The sequence below is a fragment of the Protopterus annectens genome, chromosome 5.part1 (genome assembly GCF_019279795.1).
Source record: "Protopterus annectens isolate FY-2018-M chromosome 5.part1, PAN1.0, whole genome shotgun sequence".
NCBI lineage: Eukaryota > Metazoa > Chordata > Ceratodontiformes > Protopteridae > Protopterus > Protopterus annectens.
In genome coordinates, this window is record NC_056736.1 from 447,896,388 (window position 1) to 447,918,694 (window position 22,307).

The 22,307-nt window shown below is 43.0% G+C and overlaps 1 protein-coding gene across 1 annotated transcript in view; it reads left to right on the forward strand.

Moving 5' to 3' along the window:
* Positions 1-22,307, forward strand: part of NUP98 (nucleoporin 98 and 96 precursor) — a 1,998,548-nt gene that overhangs the window by 479,508 nt on the left and 1,496,733 nt on the right. Inside the window, exon 10 of the mRNA XM_044072823.1 lies at positions 2,398-2,585. Within this exon, the coding sequence (XP_043928758.1) occupies positions 2,398-2,585 (188 nt within the window). The remainder of the gene's footprint in view (positions 1-2,397; positions 2,586-22,307) is intronic.

The window sequence follows — 22,307 nt, forward strand, 5'->3', positions numbered from 1 at the left end:
TCAAGAAAAATCTTGATTGTATGGGAGATGGGAAATTCACCCCGGGTATCACTTCTGTAGCTCTGCTTGACAGGGGCACAGGAGATTTTTCTTGGGTGGCGAAAGCCAGGTTACCTTTTTGGCTAGGCTTATATAGGCCCTAGGGCCAATAGCCTAGTACCTGCCTATGAACCTGTTAAGTGGAACAGACCTGTGTAAAATTGTGGCTGGTGGAGAAATAATTTGAAGCTTGCCATATCCTTTGTATTGCTACTTTAGTTACTTGCAACTGTTGTGTAGCTGTGGCTACTGTATTTATACTAGGCTTGATTCTGATCTTCCCCTGGGACATTTGTTAAAATGGCTTTTTTTTAATTATTGCGTTCCAAGGTAGTCTTTTTAAACAAAAATAAACAATTTGGCATGAGGATTTCCTGTGTTTCATAACCACTAGATGCCACCTAATGGCTTTGGCTGAAGGTAGCAGTTTCTTATATCTAGGTGGTATCTGTCAGTTGGAAAAGGATTTATCTAATTCTGGATTCCTGCAGCAGTGGTCTTAAGACATATTCATATCTTTTTTGTTTGCTACAGCAGTGATCCCCTTACTCAAGCCGCTTTTTTCCACTTCACTAATCACCAAAACCACCATCCCATCTGCAGTCATTTATCTCTCTTTCTGTGGTGCGAGTCCATCTCTTATTTCTTTGGTGGTGAGAGTTGAGTGACTTGGGAGTTTGGTGCAGTTATTCATGCACTGAAGATTAATTTTTTGCCAGTTTGACTAGTGTCTAATCACTGGAATAAAATGGGCCTTTGTGAAGTGTCCACACCTTCACATGTGATGCAGTCACTTAGTCCTGCTCACTTGGGACAGTGTCCCCCGTCTCCCGTTATTCCTTCTCTACACCAGGGATTTCAGCTTTGAGAGTTTGCCAAGACACATGCTCCCATTCCCATTCTCCAAGTATGAGGGGTGAGCAAGCTGACTTATTCTTGTCTTCCTTCATGCCTGCTCCAGCAGGTACCTAAAACATTAAATTAATTTGGGTGCCCAGGCCTCAATTAGGGCTTTATCCATCTAGATCAGTAATATTGACTTACAGTTGACACATTTGCTGTTAAACAGAGGCCATGAAGTTATGTGACATGCATTCTCTATCAAAAGACCCAAAACTGATAGATTTATGGATATTGTTTTTGTCTTGCATCCTGTTCAGGAGCTACTGCTGTTTGATGGAGTACTTTGGTTATGTAGAGATAGGTAGGTTCATAGACAGGTACTAGGCTATCTACCCTAGGGGCCTATACAAGCCTACCCAAGAAGGTACCCTGGCTTTCACCATCCATGAAAATTATTTTCCTGTGCCCCTGTCGAGGAGAGCCGCAGAGGTGATCCCCGGGGTGAAATTCCTATTTCCTATCCAATCGTCAAGATTTTTCTTGAGTGCTAATGAGGAGCTTTGTTTGATATAGATAGGTAGCTTGTTCCAGAGTATTGGAAGTCTGTAGGACAGGAATCTATCCCTCCAGCATGTTCTGTTTGTTGTAGTGACCAGGTTTAGGTCCCTAGAACTTGTAGCTTGGAGGGATTGGGATTTCTTTAAGTGGAGTATGTCCAACAGCTCTGGGTTTGACATAGCTTTGTATGTTGGGTAGTGATCACCTCTAAGTAGGCGATATGCGAAGGAGTAAAGCTGGAGTTTTTTGAGATGGTCTGCATAGAGCATCTGTTTGAGTCTGGTAATCCTCTTTGTGAGGTATTTCTGTGGCCTTTCTAGTTGTAGATGTCTTGAGGTACATACCAAAAGGGGTGTTATACTCTCTAATGCGTCTAAATAGTGCTAGTAGAGGGGAACAATGACCTTTTTTTTTTTTTCTTTTCCCCTGGATGTGAAACCTTTTGTGATGGTGTGTCACGTAGAAGGATTTCCTGACTACTGTGGCGATGTGATTATCAAAGGAAAGACTACTTGTCTACCTGTGTCCCAAAGTCTCATCACACTTTCGGTGTTGGGTAGACTACCACCCTATGTGGTAGCTCATGGGTACAAAGTTTTTACCAAAGGGGATGACAATACATTTTTTGGCACTGAGCTTGAGGCCATGGCTTTGACACCAGGCATCTGTCTCACCAAGGCCCTCAGATGAAGTTCGCTGCTGGCTCCGTAGTGTAGGGGTAGGTCTTGGTCCTCAGTTTAATGCAGATCCACTTTACATGTTTCTGTATCTGGAGATTGTAGTGGGGTACAATTGTATTGACTAGGTTATTCTATGCTTTCAGGTTAACTGAGTTCCTTGATTCTGATGCATGCAATGATTTAAAGTGCACATTACTTATTCCATTTCCAGAAGCATTTTTGTAGTATAGTGATACTTGTATTTTTTTGTAGTAATGTATGTTTTTCCACTTTTTAGCGCCTGAAACCAACAAACCCTGCTGCTCAAAAGGCTCTAACTACACCAACTCATTATAAGTTGACTCCTCGTCCAGCCACACGGGTTCGACCTAAGGCTTTGCAAACAGTAGGATCTACTAAGTCGCAGCTGTTTGATGGTTTAGATGATGATGAACCCTCTGTGTCCAATGGCACTTTTATGCCTAGGTTTGTATTTTACTTCAGCTAAACCTCTACATCCATATTTTTCTTCACGTTTATAATATGTTGCTATTTGTAGTCTGCTGCATAGAATGTCTAGAAAGATTCTGATCTCTGGTAATTGTTTCTGTTCTTTGGGATAGGCTTCTGTACCAGCATTTGCATTTAGGCTTTTCCTTTGTCCTTTAATGCTTTTACTGGATTTCATAGCTGTGCGACATCCCTGCTTCAAGGCTAAATGTCTTATTGCAGAGCAGCTGCAGCACTGCCACTGAGTCCTCATTGTAATCTGTTAATGTTTGTCAGAATGCTAAGCAAAAGAGCTGCTGGATAAAAGTAATAGCCTTTATACAGTGTTTATTCATACCACTGCTGGAAGTTTTGTATACCACACAACGTACAGTTTTCTAGTAACATAGTAACATATTTGAAGCTGTACACCCTAATCTACTACATCTGTCTGTTTTCCGTCTGTAAAAGTGTCTTTGTAGTGGTACATTTTGTATACATTTTAGGGTAGCATGCATTTCATTGATTATAGTATGATTGTTTGAAATGTCAAAATACTAAACAAACAAGATTGGTAAAACATTTTTTAACATTCACATGACTGTGCACCCAAACACCAGCCTAAAAAGTCCCTTTCCAATCTGTAAACAAGGCTATTTGAAACAGTGGTAGTGTTATGGAAAAGGTTTTTCTAAGGTAAGGTGTTTGGACAGGGCTAGGGTCAGCAGACACTGGTGAGGTAGACAGGAGGGGCTGACTGGGACAGCAGTAGAATTTTAATTTCTAAGTATGCTTACTGGAGTGCTTGCATAAAAATACATTTTTGTCTGGTGATTTGTTATCCATCAGTTTAACTGTAGCACCTATACAACAAAGGTTGGGTTTGCCAAAAGTTTCAGACTTAGTAAAAGCTAACTCCATTATACAACTGGTTAACCAGACCGCTAAGGGTCAAAATCTTCTAGTTCTCATCCTCACTGACATCACATGTACTTTCACTGCTCACATAGCATCTGTGTCTGGTTAAATTGGATTACAGATCAGTAAATCTTCTATTGGGCACCCAGATCCCACAACAGTGAACACCTGCAAATTGAAAGACTTTAAAAATTTAAGTCTGTTAAAACTATATGATATGCTTTCAGAATTGATTTGCCAGGTTTCCACCCCGTGTAGCCTCTTTCATCTCATGTGCCTATGTATTTTACTTCCATCTAAAAGATAGCATAAATCAAGCAGTCCCAAATCAAAACCATAATATGTGTTGTGTGTGTGTTTATATTTGTTTCTGTATGTAAAATACACATGGGTCTGTATGTATAACCACTTTAGTGGAATGTCTGCATTAATAAGCTGTGTTATAGAAGGGAAAAATAAGGCTTGTAATGAATCAAAATGTACCTATATTAGGCTGTCAGAAAGATCAGAAAAAAATGCTTAGTTATCGTAAAGTGATTGAAGCAGAAAACAAATTTAAATCAGTATTGGAAGCCAAGGATGATCACAAATCCTTTAAAGATGACATATGATTAAGAAATAAGTCAACAGTGCTGTAAGTTAATGCATAATGGTATTGCCTGTACAGATCTTAAAGATATTGCTTAATATACTTGGAGATTTAGCAGGAACTTCAGACCAGACACATTGTTTCACAAATTCTTGTCACTTTCTCCCCCATCCCAAGATTATTATGCAACATATCTTAACTGGACTCTCTAAAGTTAAAATACCACTGCTTTGGGCTCTGACAGATATACTTTTATGCTTAATTGCCCCAAACACATTCTGTGTGAACCCCCTTCTAAAACTTTTGAGTTTAAACATGGCCACAAGCTGTGTTCTTATGGAAAACTGTTTTTATGCCCCTTTGTAATGGGGCCCCACTTCATATCCTGGGATCTACACAGCTGTCACCCTAAGATGCTAAATTTAAATAAGCCATGGAATGCATTGTATCTGATTTTTGTAAGCTGAGATATAACAAACAAAAAAAAAAAGTTCTAGACCCGCAGTAAGATAGTTTTGTTATGGGGGATCATGTCTGCGTAATTTAGTGGAGTCCAAGAAAGTCATTGAAGCTGTAAGTAATGACTGTGCAGTTCATGCATTGTATCTGGATTTGGTTAAGGCTTTTGACAATTCCCCATGTTGAAAAGGTAAACAAGCTTAGACAATTGTAGACCTTTGTCGTATGGTGAGTGCAAACTTGGTGACTGATAGAAACCACAAGAGCAGGTACCACTTCAAAACTTAAAAAGGTGACTAGTGGCATTCCTCAGTGCTCACAACTGGTACCTCTCCTTTTACTTTCTGTTCCCTCTCCCTTGTTTTCAGTGTCCACATCTTGGATCTCCAAACCACTAGGCCAGACAATACAGTTAACTATTTTTGCTAATGACTTAAAGGTGGGTTTTGTCTGTCATTTGCTCAGCATCCAGTGCTGTGACTATGAAAGGGCTAAACCATACAAATTATTTAGAAATGGGCATAAGCGAAATGTAGTAAGGATTAACATGGACACCTATGGTAAACAAATATCGACAACTTAGTTTAGATAGTACTCTGATCCAGACTGGATTAAAGAATCTGCTACCAAGACAGCCTTGAAGTTCTGCTGCTCTGCCTCTTGTTGGCTCATACACAGTGATTTCTGTCTAGCATTCCCAAACCTCCTTGATCTCCTCCACCTCCACAAGACAATTGACTCCACAAACACTTGAGCTAAAATTTTTAATGTCCATCAGCAAATAAGTAGGACATGCTGAAGGGGCAAATGTATTACTCTGTGCTTCCTCAGTCTCTGGAATAGTCTTCATTACATGTAAAACAAGGTGATACCCTCATTATCTTTAAGTCATGTCTGAGAATGTAGGAAGCTCATCCAGTCTTCGTAGATGTCTTATTTTATACTCCTGGAGGCAGAAAGTTGCTCTAGGAGGGTGAGTAGTGGCCAGCTGACTGTGCTCCACAGATTGATTTGCCTTGTAACTTCTCTGATTTGATTCTGTGCTTGAAATGCTAACTTTACCACTTTTTGAGCTTGTTTCTAAAGTTGTCTTGGAAGAACCACACAACTGCTAGCTCATTTTTCTTAGGAAAGTGAATCATTGTGACAGTCTTCCTTTCATGGCTAAGGCAGATAAGGAAAAAAGTGAACCGGTCCATTAAACTCAGTCTCCCACCCCCAAAGCTATTCTAATCGAGGTGAATACTTGCTGCATTGTGTAAATCTACACAGGCAGCTTAGATTTTATCTGGACAGGGCTAATTCCATGACAGAGAATTTTTTTTCTTTAAAGGAGTTTGCTCCAGTGTGTCCAAGGCCACTTTGCCATGATGGGTTTTAGACTGTCTTTTTTGTTTTTTTGTTTTTTTTTTTTTTTTTACAAAAAATAAGTAAAATATTACAGACTGTACTTGCCACAAGATGTTTGTTACACTGCTGCAGTCATCACACTTGGGTTATCCTGCCGTCAGGCGGTCCCGCAGTCGGCCAGAGTTCCAAAGTCTTGGTCCGGCGTCGGTTGCTGTCGCTTCTTCCCTGACATCAGTGCGCCAGGGGTATATAAGATGCAGCCCATGCCATTTTCTTCAGTCTTTCTTGCCGCACTGTGCCCGATGCAAAAGCAGTTCGCAAGTGCCGGTCGGCCGACTCCTGAGATTTTCATTCCAAATCCAGAACCGAAGTCTTCTAGAAAGCTAAGTACCCCGTTGGGGAAAACTTTTTCTTGCCCTCAGACCGATGTCAGTAAAAGTTAATAATTGTATTTCTTGTGGGAAGCAAATACCTCATAAGGATTTCCATTCCTATTGTATCCCATGCCTAGGCCCAGACCACGACGTCAGTGGTTGTTGGTTTTGTGCTAGGTTTAACAAGCGCACTATTAAACGTCTGTTTGATTTTGCCCGACATTATTTTGGCAGAAAATTCAATTACACCATGCCATCGGAACAACCGACCGGAGTACACAAAAAGCGCAAAGACAAGGACAGGCATCAGAGGCCCAAAACTGATGAAACCTCTGCTAGGCCAGTCGCCAGTTCTCCGGTTTTCAGCGAGGCACCTTCGCATCCCCTGACTACCGCCTCTTTAGAACCCTTCTGAGGCCTCTGGAGTAGCTGAACAACCCGCAGCTTCAGAGGGTGTGTTCAGGCCTACTCAGTTAACCATTAAATCTTCTGCTAAATCTAAACCAAAGAAACTACTTCAGCATTCTCCAGCACAGGCCTCCATGCCTAAGAAACAGATGCTGAAAATGGCCAAAGATCTAATTACTTTTATCAGGGGGTCCCACCCTCCTCCTGATAAAAGGCCTAGACAGGATGCAGACTGACTCATCCGACCAGGTGTCCATGTCCTCAGATTCATCCTCAAACTTAGGATACTCTTTACCCCCTTTTGAGGATTCTGATGCTGAGGAATCCATTCCTTCAGCCTCTCCACCAGAGGACTACTCCTTTGGCGAAAGCTTACATACCATGCGGGAGCATTTCCATTGGGAGGGCCAGGATTATTCAGAATCCAAGAAAAGGCTCAGATTTCCTTTTATTACCTCAACACAGACCCCCTTGTTATCCCGCCAGTGTTGGATATTGTGGATAATGTGTATGCTGAATCCAGCTTAAATCCTGATTCTTTACCTTCAGCTCCAGTTAAGCCAGACAGAGTCCCTGACTCTTAACAAATTCCTTTGTAAAAGCCCTGTTGCTGACCCTGAAACTATTTCCCAGGGTCCCAAAGGGGTAAAGGCCTCTACAGCAAAAAAATCCAGTCCCCTCTGATAGAGATTCCAGGGCATTAGACAGATTGGGAAAGAAAGTATACACATCTGCAACTTTAGCAATGAGAGCACTAAATTGCCAGTTTCACATGCTTAAATATCAGCAACATTTGATGTCTCAGTTGAAACAAAAAATGCTTCCAAATTCAGATCTTCCTAACTATAAGGAAATGCAGGATTTATTGCATGCAGCTGAACAAGTGGGAAAACATACTTTGCAGTGTGGTTTTGATTCCTTAGAGGCCTCCTGTAGAGCAGCTGTTACAGGGTCCGTCATTAGAAGGCATGCTTGGTTAAAAGAACAGACCTTATCAGATCATGTTAAAACAAAGTTATTGGATGCACCCTTGCAGCAGGATGTTTTATTTGGAGTTAAGGCAGAAGAGGTATTCAAGAAAATGGCGGATAAGGCCAAATCTATGCAAACGGTGAAGGATTTCTTACAGGTTCAGCCTCCTCAATTTAGCAGAAATTGGCCAACAAAGAATTGGTCCTTTCCAGTTTCAGACAGACCTCAAAGGGGCAGATACAGATATCTAAGAGGCAGAGGTCAACCACAAGGTACTTACAGGCCTCGACAATGGGGTACTTCAACCCAGAAAGAAGGGGAATACAGGCCTCAACCTTATAAAAAGCAGACCCAATGACTTCCCACTACAGCTGCCAAGCATTTCTCCTTGCTTGGGGGGGGAAACTGACACTTTTCAGTCACAATTGGCAATTAATCACCAAAGACAAATGGGTTCTCAATATTGTCTCAGGGTTACATGTTCCACTTTCATACACTGCCAAGGTTAAAAGGAATGCCAAATCTGCCACCAAATCAGTGGGCAGAGGGTCAAAGGCAAATTACAGCACTCATGGACATGAGAGCTATTCAAGAGCTACCAATACAGGAGCAAGGACAAGGATTTTACTCAAGACTCTTTCTGGTTCCCAGAAAGGACAAAGCCTGGAGGCCCATTCTGGATCTTTTTTCTCTAAATACTTACCTGGATGTTCCAAAATTCAAAATGTTGACACTACAGCAGCTTCTTCCCATGCTGGGCAAGAAAGCTTGGCTCGTAACATTAGACCTCAAGGAGAGGCATACCTGCATGTCCCTATCAGACAAAATTGCAGAAGATACCTCAGATTCTTAGCAGGTTCAATGCACTACCAATTCTCTGCACTGCCCTTTGGCTTATCTACTGCACCCAGGGTCTTTACAAAATGCCTGGCACCAGTAATTGCGTTTTGCAGACAAAAAGGAATTCAAATTTACTCATATTTGGACGACTGCCTAAATCAAGCAGACAGCAAAGACATTCTTCTAAAGCATCTGGCGTTTGTAAAAAGACTGCTAAGTTGCCTAGGGTACACAGTAAATGAAAATAAATCCAAAACTAGTGCCCTCACAAGCGATAATATTCCTGGGTGCCAGCTTAAATGCAACGGCCCAGATGGCTTATCTCACGCCAGACAAGCAAGGACAACTGACTCAGTATTTCCAGTTAATGGCAACAAAGACAACTCCCTGCAAGAAAAATTCTGCAGGCCTTGGGTTACATGGCATCTTGCATACTAATTCCATATGCAAAACTGCATATGAGGAAACTACAATGGTACCTAAAGAGTGTCTGGTCTCAACACTGTCAGTTTGGAAACAGTAATACCACTTATTCCTTGCCTTCAACAGGAGTTTCGATGGTGGGATCAAGCCTGTCACCTCAACAAGGGACAGCCTTTCACTCAACCCACAGCCAGGCAGACACTGACAACAGATGCTTCAGATTACGCCTGGGGAGCACACATGGCAGGAAAATGTATTCAGGGCAAGTGGAACGCAGAACAAAGGCATCTTCACATCAATCAAAAAGAGATGCTAGCTGTACAAAATGTCCTTATAGCTTTCAAGGACCTTCTGCATCCAGGACAACTTCTAAGGACAGACAACACCACAGTTGTGGTACATAAAGAAGCAAGGGGGCACTCATTCATATCCCCTCTGCAGACAATCCATGACCTTGCGGAACACAGCTATAACCTATGAAGTTCATCTGCAAGCACAATTCCTGCCAGGAGAAAAAAACACACTGGCAGACGACTTAAGCAGAAACATCATAGATCTGCACGAGTGGAAATTAAATCCACAAATCTTCAGGATGACAACACTGAAATGGTGGAGCCCGGACATAGATCTGTTCGCATCCCCAATGAATTGCCAGCTACAGAAATTCTGCACAAGGACTTACCACCCACAAGCATGGAAAGTGGATGCCCTCTCATTCAGCTGGAAAAACCTACAAGTATATGCTTTCCCACCACTGTCTCTCCTTTCAAAGGTACTCATAAAAGCCAGACAAGAAAGGCCAAAGATGATCCTGATTGCCCCGGACTGGCCACGCCAGCACTGGTACCCAATCTTAAAGAACTTAGCACAAGGACCACTATGGATTTGGCCTCAAATCTCACAACTTCTGACTCAGCAAAACAATCCGATCCTGCATGGCCAGCTCAAGACTTTAAACCTGGCTGCATGGCAAATGCTTTAGTCAAGCAAACAATGCCTCTCTCCAAAGCTGTTATGGATGTCATTCTGGAGGCCAGAAGGCCTAGTACCAGGAAAGCCTATTTGGATAAATGGAAGATTCTGTGCCTGGAACCAGGTTCACAACCTTGACCCTCTTGTCCCAAATATTCCTCAGATACTACAATACTTGACTGAGATGCTGGACAAGGGCCTCTCCTTTTCATCAATTAAGATCCATGCCTCTGCCTTCTCTGCTAATTACAACACAGAACCACCAATTTTTTCACATCCTATGGTAAAACAGTACCCGAGGGGCTAAAATCATAAGACCGCCCCGTAGAGCACCAACTCCAACTTGGGACCTCAACTTTGTCTTGGAGAAAGTAACTTTACCTCCTTTTGAGCCAGCTAACTCAGCAGACTTAAAATATGGCTCTTGGAAAACTGCTCTGCTCCTGGCAATAACCTCAGCACGAAGAATTTCAGAGTTACAGGCACTAATGGCAGTGGAACCTTTCATCATATTCCACCAAGACAGGGTGTCTCTAAGAACAAACCTTACTTTTATGCCAAAGGTGGTATCAAGTGTGGCTCTAAAGCAAACTATTCACTTGCCAACTTTTTATCCAAATCCACAGAATAAAGGGGAGAGACTACTACATTCCTTGGACATACACAGGCAGTTAACGCTTTTACTTGGATAAAGCTTTCAGATAAACTGAGCAATTGTTTGTATCATATGCTGCAGGAACACAGTGAAAAGCCATTTCTAAACAGACCATTTCAAAATGGATAGACCATTGCATACGTTTACCTACCAAGGACATTTTGGAAGCAGCAACTTGGAGTTCTGTACATACCTTCACCAAGCATTACCATCTGCCTCTTTACTCTAAATCCAGAGCTGGCTTTGCCACTGCAGTTCTGCAGGGCCTTATAGCCACCCCTAATGCCTTATAGAACCAGCCACCCTACCTCTGCTTTGGGATTCTACGCAAGTGTGATGACTGCAGCAGTGTAACACGATGAACATAGTACAGTTTTGTACCTACCATAAATGTAGATGTTCGAGTGTATACACTGCTGCAGTCCAGGTTACCCTTCCCCTCTTGCTGTTACTTACCCTGGTATTCTACCCTTTGCTGCCTATGGGAAGTATTTGCTGGTAACAAAGTATTTGATTGCTTTTCTCGTGTATGTTTTATTAGCAATTTACATTGCCTACCTTTTTGGGGGCACCTGACATCTGGGACAAGAAAAACTGAAGAAAATGGCGTCTGCTGCATCTTGTATACCCCTGGTGCACTGATGTCAGGGAAGAAGCGACGGCAACCGAAGCCGGACCAAGACTTTGGAACTCAGGCCGACTGCGGGGACTGCCTGACGGTAGGATAACCCAAGTGTGATGACTGCAGCAGTGTATACACGCGAACATCTACATTTATGGTAGGCACAAAACTGTACTTTAGCTGAAGTGTTTTTTCAGTTTTCTTCAGAAATGCATACTTTATTTGTACAACTGCAATATAGTTTTCTGTGACTGCTTTCATAAGACGAAGTAAGCTGGATGTGATCTCGAACTGGCTCTTCATTTGAGGCCACAGTTTTGAGATGCTTTCATCATTGCCATCCAGATGGATTGTCATTTTCATGTGTTGAAGATATGCAGTAAAATGGATCAGGTGGCCCAATATAAATGTCTGAACTTCATAGTGAATCCTAACCTGTTCTTTGAAACCCACTGAATAGTTAATCTCAAAATGAACTGACAATTGAAGGCTTGTTCTCTTGTTAGCTGTCACCTTTCTGTGTCAGAATGCACTAGTCATCAATATTCTCAAGCCCTGCCCCAAAGATCGGGCTTTGCAGCCCCAGTCATTGCACTTAGGACCGTAACTTCCACATCATATTATGTACAGGTGTGGGTGTGTCTGTACATATGTATGTATATGTGTACATAGATATGCATATATCTGTATTTATAATGTACACACATACATATCGACACACCAGCACCCACACATGTATATGATAGAGATATGTAGCTGTTTGTAGACCTGTTAAAATAGTCTGTAGAAATGATCACCAATATGACCTTAATGCAGAATGGTTACCAGTTCCACTTGGGGCTAAGTTAGTCTTCACTTATGTCTAAGCTACTGAATAAATATTGCTATCCTTTTATTGCTAATAAGCTGTCTGTTAAATCCTCTCTGTACTGTCTTTGAATGCAGTGCAGTACTCTGACAACCTTCCCAGGATGTTCCCATTGACTCCTATACCTGCATTAAATTGACCCATTCATCCCAGTGAGAGGAGAGCCGGGCATCCCCTACAAGCCCATTCATTCCTGCTTGAGAAGAGCCAAGTCAACCCCTTCATTCCCCCTGTGAGTATGTGATGGTAAGCACTGGGTCAGCTTCAGATCCCAAAGAGCAGCCTGCCCTTCTTTCCTACAAGTGGCTTGCTGATTTGTTATTGCTGTTTGATCTGGAAGAGAAGGAAGCAGTGGCTTGAATGCTGTGGTACACACCCTTCCCCAAGTTAATGGAGCCAAGCTTCACATAGAGAGGGTGAGCCAACCTGGCCATTACATGGGGATAGCAAGCATACACAGCCAAATGCTAGATGTCATTACTGCCATCTTCCCAGCTGGTTCATTGCTGCCAAAGATGAGCAAGCTGACAAGGCTGCTAAAGGTCACCCTGGGGGGGGGGCCCAAACCTGGGTTTTGGTCTCTGTGATGTTAGTGTGGGGTCATATCAGCTGTAGTCAGGGCAGCTTCATTCTCCTGTTGCACAAGGTTAAAAAAATGATACTTTTATGCTACAGAAGCTCCAGCCAGCTGGAATTGTATACCTGCAGATGTGAGAAGACAATTGTCATATTCCCTGGTTAGATCATAGCTGGTAGAACACTTGGAAGAGTTCATCTGCACCGTCTTTCAAAAAAGATTAATTTTAGTCTGTAAACATTCCATCACAATTATCCAAGCATAGCAGAGTCCTGTGTTCTAATAAGTGAAGTACTCCCGGCTCCCAGCTTTGGGTGTGGTAAAAGCTGACTGCCTTGATGTTAATTATGTAATATTAGTACTATACAGTTTACGGTGTGGTGGTAACTGCTTCATTGTTAGCTTAATGAAAATGTAATTTACACAGTAGAAATGTTATGTAGAAAAAGTAATGCACATAAAAACTGCAAACATACTTGATCTGATATTGTTAATCCTCGTTCATTCCTTACGTATGGGTATCTGTTCCGAGCTGGGAACCGAGCCGGCCATTTTCCAAGCTCGCGTCAGCTTTAAACTCTCGAGCTAAATTCTTACCCACAATCCCCCTTTCCCTGTTACCTCAGATTTCGTTTGCCGCGTTGCCATCCGGCCATGTCAAGCTACTTCTCTTGAGCTAAGTACAGGCAATTGTTGTTTAATTGCTTTACAAATTAGTTTTCTGTCAGAAAAGTTGATATTTTATTGTGTCTTGCACTATCGCGTCTAGCGTTTATAATTTCCTCAGTTTTTTTCTGTCTTTTACTTACCCTTTTTACCACGAAGTAATTTCTCCTTACCATCGTTGGTAATCCCTTTCTTTTTCTTTTTCATACCTTCGTGTGCTCTCTTGTACCATTGTTGGTACTTTTCTATTTGTTAATATGGCAGATAAAAAGGGTAGTCCGGTGTTTAAGCGGTGTTCTGATTGTGGACACAAACTTCCTACATGTTCATCGTGTTTCACTGTTGCAGTCATGACTGTAGGGTTCTCCCCTGCCGGCAGGCAGCCCTCGGTCGGCCAGAATCCCAAAGTCTGGGTCCGGCGTCGGCTGTTCAACCATACTCCCTGACGTCAGAGCGCCAGGAGTACAAAGCTGACAGCCGACGCCATCTTCTCCAGTCTTTCTTGCCGTGCGGTGATAGCAGCTCGCAAGTGCCGGTCGGCTGACTCCTGACGATTTTTTCTGATTAACTTCAGTCCGAAGATTTTCTTCTCCACTCAAAGCTAAGTACCCCGTTGGGGAAACTTTTTTCTTGCTCCACTCCGATGTCAGAAAAAGTTAATTGTATTTCTTGTGGGAAGCAAATACCTCATAAGGATTTCCATTCTTACTGTATTCCTTGCTTAGGCCCTAACCACGATGTAGCTAGTTGTCAGTTTTGTGCTAGATTCAATCAACGTACAGTTAAGCGAAGGTACGATTTTGCTTTTCATTACTTCGGTAGGCGCTTTAACTACAAAATGTCGTCTGATACGGTTCCGGCTACCTGAGTTCACAAACGTCGCAAGGATAAAGACAGGCCTCCGAGGTCCAAATCTGATGATAGCGCACAAGTGGAGCCAGCTTCAGGTTCGGCCGTCAGTGAGGTGCTTTTGCAGCCCCTGTCATCGGCCATTTCAGAACCGATGGCTGAAACGGACTCTCATGAGGAGCCGACCAGGCCTTTAAATATTTCTATTGCAGGACCTTCGGACAATGCACCTTCGGATGGGTCTGGAGCTGCTGTGCAGGTACCGGCTTCCGAAGGGGCTTTCAGGCCTACTCGGCTTCTAATAAAGGCAAAGCCAAAGACTCCTAAATCAAAGACTGCAACACAGGTCTCTTCTGAACCGGCTCCCAAGTCACAGAAACAGTTACTCAAGATGGCGGAGGATTTGCTTACTATGATTAGGGGTTCACATCCCCCTCCAGATAAAAGGCCAAGGCAGGATGTTTATTAGGATTCCTTTGATCAGGCTTCTGTTTCCTCAGTTTCTTCTTCTGACCAGGAATATTCTTTCCCTCCTTATGAGGATTCTGATGAGGAATCCATTCCTTCAGCTTCTCCCCCTGAGGATTTCTCTTTTGGGGAAACTTTGCATGAAATGAGGGAACATTTCCACTGGGAAGGACAGGAGTATTCGGAATCAAAGAAAAGACTGAGGGATTTTCTTCTTCTTCCCCAACATAGACCCCTGGCTATTCCTCCTGTTTTGGATATTGTGGACGATGCCTTTTCGGAGGCTAACTTAACCCCTGACTCTCTTCCTCCTGCTCCTGTTAAGCCTGATAGATATTGCAGGGTTCCTGATTCCCACCAGTTTTTATACAAGAACCCTTCTGCTGACCCTGAAACCATTTCTCAGGGTCCTAAGGGAGTTAAGGCCGCTTCTGCCAAAAATCCCATTCCTACTGAAAAGGATTCTCGATCCTTAGAAAGATGGGGCAAAAAGGTGTACACTTCTGCTACTTTGTCCATTAGGGCTTTAAACTGTCAGTTTCATATGCTGAAATACTAGCAATTTCTCTTGTCTGTTTTAAAACAAAAGCTTACTTCCATTTCTGCCTGTGCAGATAAGGAATTACATGACTTATTGTATGCCACTGAACAAGTTGGGAAGCATGGTTTACACTGTGGATTTGATGCTTTGGAGGCTTCTTGTAGGGCTGCGGCCTCTGGCACAGTCATTAGAAGGCATGCATGGCTAAAGGAACAAAATATGTCTGAACAAGTAAAGGCTAAATTATTGGATGCTCCTGTTCAGCATAATGTTTTGTTTGGATCAAAAGCTGAAGAGGTGATTAAAAAGATGGAGGATAAGGCTAAATCCATGCAAACAGTATTTCTTACAAGTACAGCCACCTAGATTTAGCAGGAATTGGCCTTCAAAAAATTGGTCCTTTCCCACTTCAGACAGGCCTCAGAGGGGTAGATATAGACGCTCCAGAGGAAGGCCTCAAACACAAGCTTCTTATAGACCAAGACAGTGGACTGCTTCCACCCCTAGGGTAGGAGAGGACAGGTCACAAACTCAAAGGAAACAAACTCAATGACTCCCTCTGTTGGGCTACAGGAACTTCTTGCCTAGAAGCCCCCCTCGGAGGAAAGCTCTCTTTTTTTATCAAAATTGGACTCAAATAACCCAAGACAAGTGGGTTTTGGATGTGGTTTTAAGAGGTTACAAATTCCATTTTCATACCTTGCCAAGGCCAAGCGGATGGCCAGACCTCCCAAAACATCAATGGACGGAGGCCTTAAACTAGGTGGAAGCTCTTTTGGCTATGAATGCCATAGAACTGGTTCCACTTTTAGAGATGGGAAAAGGTTTTTACTCAAGACTCTTTCTAGTCCCAAGGAAGCAAAACTCATGGAGACCCATTCTGGATCTGTCGGTCTGGAACACCTTTCTAGAGATTCCAAAATTCAAGATGCTTACTCTACAGCAGCTACTTCCAATGCTGTCCAAAGATGCATGGATGGTTACTTTGGATTTAAAGGAGGCATATTTACACATTCCCATCAGGCAGGATCGCAGAAAATACCTCCGGTTCAAGGCCGGATCGAGGCACTTTCAATTCTCTGCGCTGCCCTTTGGATTGTCTACTGCACCCAGGGTCTTCACCAAATGCCTGGCTCCAGTAGCAGCTTACTGCAGACTCAAGGGAATTCAAATTTACCCTTATCTGGACGATTGTCTAATTCAGGCAGACAGCAAGGATGTCTTACTCCATCTAGAATTTGTACAGAACCTCCTCAAGTTCTTGGGATTCTCTGTAAACATAAAAAAGTCAAATTTGACACCATCACAACAGATAACTTTTCTGGGTGCTCTTCTAAACACCACAACCCAGATGGCATTTCTGACATCCGAAAAACAATTACAGCTGGCTTCAACTTTCAAAACCTTGGCAACTTTAACTCAACTATCTGCAAGGAAATTCCTGCAGGCTTTGGGTTACATGGCCTCCTGCATCCTTCTCGTACCATATGCAAGACTACACATGAGGAAAATATAGTGGTACCTAAAAAGTGTATGGTCTCAGCATTGCCACAGTTTAGACGTACTGATCTCCGTCCTTCCTTGCCTTCAAAAGGAATTTCTTTGGTGGTCCAGGGCATGTGCTCTAAACAAAGGGAAACCCTTCCGTCTGCCTCCTGCCACTCAGATTCTAACCACGGACGCCTCGGATTATGCTTGGGGAGCCCATTTTCAGGGCAACTGTCTGCAGGGCCTTTGGACAAAGGATCACAAGCGCCTGCATATCAATTTAAAGGAAATTAGCCGTTCAGAAAGCTCTATTGGCCTTCAGGAATCTTTTACAACCAGGACAACTAATACGGACAGACAACACCACAGTTATGTGGTACATAAACAAGCAAGGGGGATCTCATTCCTACCCCCTTTGCAGACTAGCCATGGATCTATGGAACACAGCTCTAGCTTGCAATCTGGATCTTCAAGCTCAGTTTCTACCAGGGAAACAAAACTTCCTGGCAGACAGTCTGAGCAGAAACCTTTCGGATCCACACGAGTGGATGCTGGACACCAAAATATTCAGGATGATAACAGCAGTCTGGGGATGTCCTCACATAGACCTCTTTGCATCCCATCTCAATCATCAACTACAGAATTTTTGCACCAGGACTTTCCATAGAGAAGCTTGGAAAGTGGATGCCCTGTCATTCAGTTGGAGGAACCTCTCCGGGATATGCCTTTCCGCCTCTTCCACGGGTCTTATTGAAGATAAAACAGGGCAAGCCCAACATGATAATCTTGCTGGCTCCAAATTGGCCTCGGCAGTTTTGGTATCCAACTCTAAAAAACCTATGCCTGGAGCCCCCCTTGGGTTTTACCTCGGTCTCCGAACCTTCTGTCCCAACATCAGGGTCAGGTTCTACACTCATGTCAGAACTCTCAGCCTGGCGGCCTGGTTAATCCAGGGCCTTTGATTTCTTCTTTCCTACCCAAGCAGGTTATGGATGTCATTTTAGAAGCCAGACGTCCTAGCACTAGAAAATCTTATGCAGGAAAATGGAAAAGATTCTGATCCTCATCTTCCTAACATTACTTTAATTTTACTTTACTTGACAGATCTCTTACATAAGGGTCTCTCTCTTCCATTAAGATTCATGCCTCTGCTATTTCTGCTCATTATAATACAGACCCTCCCATCTTTTCCCACCAACTCATGGGACAGTTTCTCAGAGGAGCTAAGAACTTAAGACCTCCTAGATCTCCTCCCATTCCTGCTTGGGATTTCAACTATGTTTTGGAAAAACTAACCTTGCCTCCTTTTGAGCCTGCTGCCTCTTCTGACATCAAGTTTTTATCTTGGAAGACAGCTATCTTGTTAGCCCTAACCTCTGCCAGGAGAGTTTCAGAGTTACAAGCTCTTATGGCTGTGGAACCTTATATTATTTTTCATCAAGACAGGGTATCTTTGAGGACTAATCCTACTTTCATGCCTAAGGTGGTTTCCAAAGTGGCTTTAAATCAAACTATCCACTTGCCAACCTTTTTCCCCACTCCTCAAAATAAAGGGGAAAGTATCTTACATTCCTTGGATGTACACAGACAACTACGTTTTTACCTGGACAGAACCAAGGACATCAGAAAATCAGAACAATTGCTTTTTTTATGTTTCAAGTTCCCAAGGTAAAGCCATTTCAAAACAGACCATTTCTGAATAGATTGCTCATGGAATCAGGTTTTGTTATTCACACCATGGAAAGCAAATCCCATGGAATATACGGACTCATTCCACCAGAGCTGCTGCCACTTCTGCGGCCTTCCTCAGGGGAGTTCCTACCAAAGATATTTTGGAAGCTGCAACTTGGAGTTCAGTGCATACTTTTTCTAAGCACTACAATCTTCCTCTCTAAGTCTAGGGCAGGCTTTGCCTCTGCAGTCTTGCAGGGCCTTTTAGCCGCCCCTTCTTCTTTATGACCACCTCCTTTTCTTTCAGCTTTGGGATTCTACCCTACAGTCATGACTGCAACAGTGAAACACGAACATAGTACAGTTGTGTACACCTACCATAAATGTAGATGTTCGAGTGTGTTCACTGTTGCAGTCTGCTCTCCTCCTGTCCCCTCTTATTTTTACTTTTGTGTAGTTCCTTTTTTCACCATTCTTCTGAGGTGTATTTGCAAAGGTTATGGGACCTTTTTCATTTTGGGACTCCTGACATCTGGGGCAAGAAAAACTGGAGAAGATGGCATCAGCTGTCTGCTTTGTACTCCTGCCGCTCTGACGTCAGGGAGCATGGTTGAACAGCCGACGCCGGACCCAGACTTTGGGATTCTGGCCGACCGAGGCCTGCCTGCCAGCAGGGGAAAACCCTACAGTCATGACTGCAACACTGAAGACACTCGAACATCTACATTTATGGTAGGTGTACACAACTGTACTTTGATGCACACTGTTTGTTTGGGAGCTTCCCATTTATCTGTTGAACCAAACCAGGGACTGGAGACCAATTTTGGATCTCAGCGTATTGTACAAGTTTGAGTGTGTACAAAAATTCCTGATGGTCACTATACAGTCTATCCTCCCGCTTTTGGAAAAAGACGATTGGATGTGCTCTATAGATCTTCAAGATGCATACTACCACATAAAGATGGACAGGCCATCAAGAAGATTTCTGCGCTTCCGTGCGGGAGCCAGTCGCTTCCAGTTCAGAGTACTGCCCTTCGGACTCTCTACAGCCTCCAGATTGTTCACGAAGTGCATGGCAGTTGTCACAGCTCACTTGCAACTTCAAGGATTCCAAGTGTTTCTGTACCTAGATGACTGGCTCATTTCCACCCTCACCAGACATCTACTGGAAAAAGCCCTGGCATACTCTCTCCTTGCTGCCCAAAGGCTGGGCATAACCATAAACTGGCAGAAATCCAATCTCACCCCTTGTCAGTCGACAGAATTCATAGGGGTTATCTTGGACACAAAAAACTGCAGAGCTGCTATTCCAGAACACAGAATTTTAAGGCTAAAGCAACCACTAATTCCAATCCTTTCAAAGGAAAAATCCATGGCTCACTTGGTTCTACAGCTGTTGGGTTCCATGGCAGCCTCCATCACCATTGTTCCCCTGGCCAGGTTTCACGTGAGGCTTCTACAATGGCGACTGCTCACCCAATGGTATCCTTTTCAGCATCCTCTTTCAGCTGTGATTCGAATAACCCACAGGTGCAAACGGGATTTAAAATGGTGGATGACATACAATCTCACAATGGTCTCGCCCCTTCTCCCCCCAGCAGCCCAAGGCCACAGTGACCACGGATGCCTCCCTGATGGGGTGGGGGGCTATGTCACGGACAGGCAGTCCATGGCACTTGGTCCCAACTGGAGGCCCATCTGCATATAAATGTTCTAGAGCTGAGGGCGGTGCTTCTGGCATTGCAAGCATTCCATCCCCTGCTGTCCTCTGGGATAATTGCAGTTCAATTGGACAACATGGCAGTGGTCTGGTACATCATCAAACAAGGTGGAACCAAATCTTACCCCCTTTGTCAAGGGGCCATGAGGATATGGCAATGGGTGATGGCTACCAACTGTTTTCTGCTAGCAACGCACATTCCCGGTAGTTCCAACGTGATAGCAGACAGATTCAGCAGGTGCATTCTGCAACCTCACGAGTGATCCCTGAATCCCTTGATAGCGGCGGAGGTCTTCCACAGCTGGGGCCGTCCTTGCTGCGACCTCTTTGCATCCCCGGCCAACTACAAATGCAGCAACTACTTCGCCCCGATTCCCCCTCTGGGACAGTCACCCAGGGACGCTCTAGTCCAGGATTGGCTCTCGGGTCTTCTCTACGCTTTTCTGCCCTTTCCTCTCATTCCCCAGTTTCTGAAGAAAGCCCGGCGGTTGAAGAGCAAGGTAATCCTCATAGCACCATATTGGCCACTACAGATTTGGTTCCCATTCCTTTGGCTTCACCTACCATGACCATGGATCCTCCATCCAATCCCGGAGTTGATCTCACACTCACAGAACCTGATTCATCCCAACCTGAACAGCCTGAAGCTAATGGCTTGGCAACTCCAATTCCCTTGATTGCCAGGCAGAATGATCTTTCTTTACCAGTACGTGATATTCTCATTGCTTCTCATAAGTCTTCCACTAGAATTACTTATCTGAGCAAGTGGAAAAGATTTACCTGTTGGCTGAAAGATAAACAAGTAGACCCCTTTTCAGCATCAGCGTCTAATACTAGACTACCTGGCCAACCTGTTTCAATCGGTTCTATCGGCTTCTACCATTACAGTTCATTTGGCTGCAATTTCTAATTTTCATGAGGGTGTCCAAGATTCCTCTCGTGTCCCATAAATTGTGCAAGACCTTCATGTTGTGTCTTTCGGCTTTTTCCCGGTTAGGGGTCGCCGCAGCGGAACTCTGGTCCGCTAATGATTGGCAGTTGATTTTTACGTGCCGAGTTGCCAGCCCTGACGCACAACCTTCAACGAAGGTACGCCCATTCACGCATGTCTCTACGCAGAAGATGCTCTAGCTGAGAATTGAACCGGACAGCGTTTTACTGTGAGGCTTCAATGCTACCGCAGCACCACCACCGCAGTTGGTGTGAATCATCTGAAGCCACCTTTTAGAGAACCTATTCAACCATGGGATTTATCATTAGTTCTACAAGCCCTGACAATGGCACCTTTTGAACCAGCCTCTTGCGACCAAGTATTTGTCATGGAAAACCTTGTTTTTGGTCTCTATTACTTCTGCCAGATGTATTTCTGGACTTCAAGCTTTATGTATCAAGAGTCCATACTTGATTTTTCATAGAGGTAGTGTGTCTGAGAATTAATCCATCATTTCTGCCTAGTGTGATCTCTGAAATGTCCATTAATCAAGCCATTGAATTGCCAGTTTTCTTTCCCAACCATTCAGAGGAGAGTATTGCCTACTTACCCTTGATATACATAGGCAAATCCATTTTTACCTAAACAGGACTAAATCCTTTCGTAAATCTGACCAGTTATCTAAAAGCCACTCGGCAAACTGTAGAAACTGGTTTATAACAATTTTATTAATGTAAAATAACAAAACATCCAAAATGAATAACCACGTACTAAGCGCTTTCACCCTGTCTGGTTAGGGGCATCATTAGAGTACTGAATAATTGAAATGTAAGCCATCCCTAATATACTGCTAAACTAATAGAATAATTGATTAATTGTGATTCAATGAGCATAGCTTTTAATGTAATACAACAATAACAATGCTGTATACAACGTGTTATTACAACCTTAAAATCACCTTCCAAATGGTAATTTAAAACAATAAAAATGAAGCAAATTTTCAATAAATGGAATGAATAAATAGAAACAGTAGCTTTTTGAATAGGCTTAAATATATTTACAATGTTGTAATAAAAACAATAAGGTATATGTACGTGTATGTATAAAAACTAAACATGTAAATACTAATAACTACTATATCTGAATTAATACTCCATTTTGTATTCATTTGTTTGTGTATTGTATTGATTTGACAGTTGTATGAAATATAATTGTATAAAATGTAATTTGTTTAAATTAGATAAACGTGTTCTATAAAATATTATAAATGTATTATAAATGTTTAATAAAATGTGTAAGTATTTTGAGTGTGTATAAAATTTGTATTCATATAAAATGTGATTTTAGTTTCAGCACAC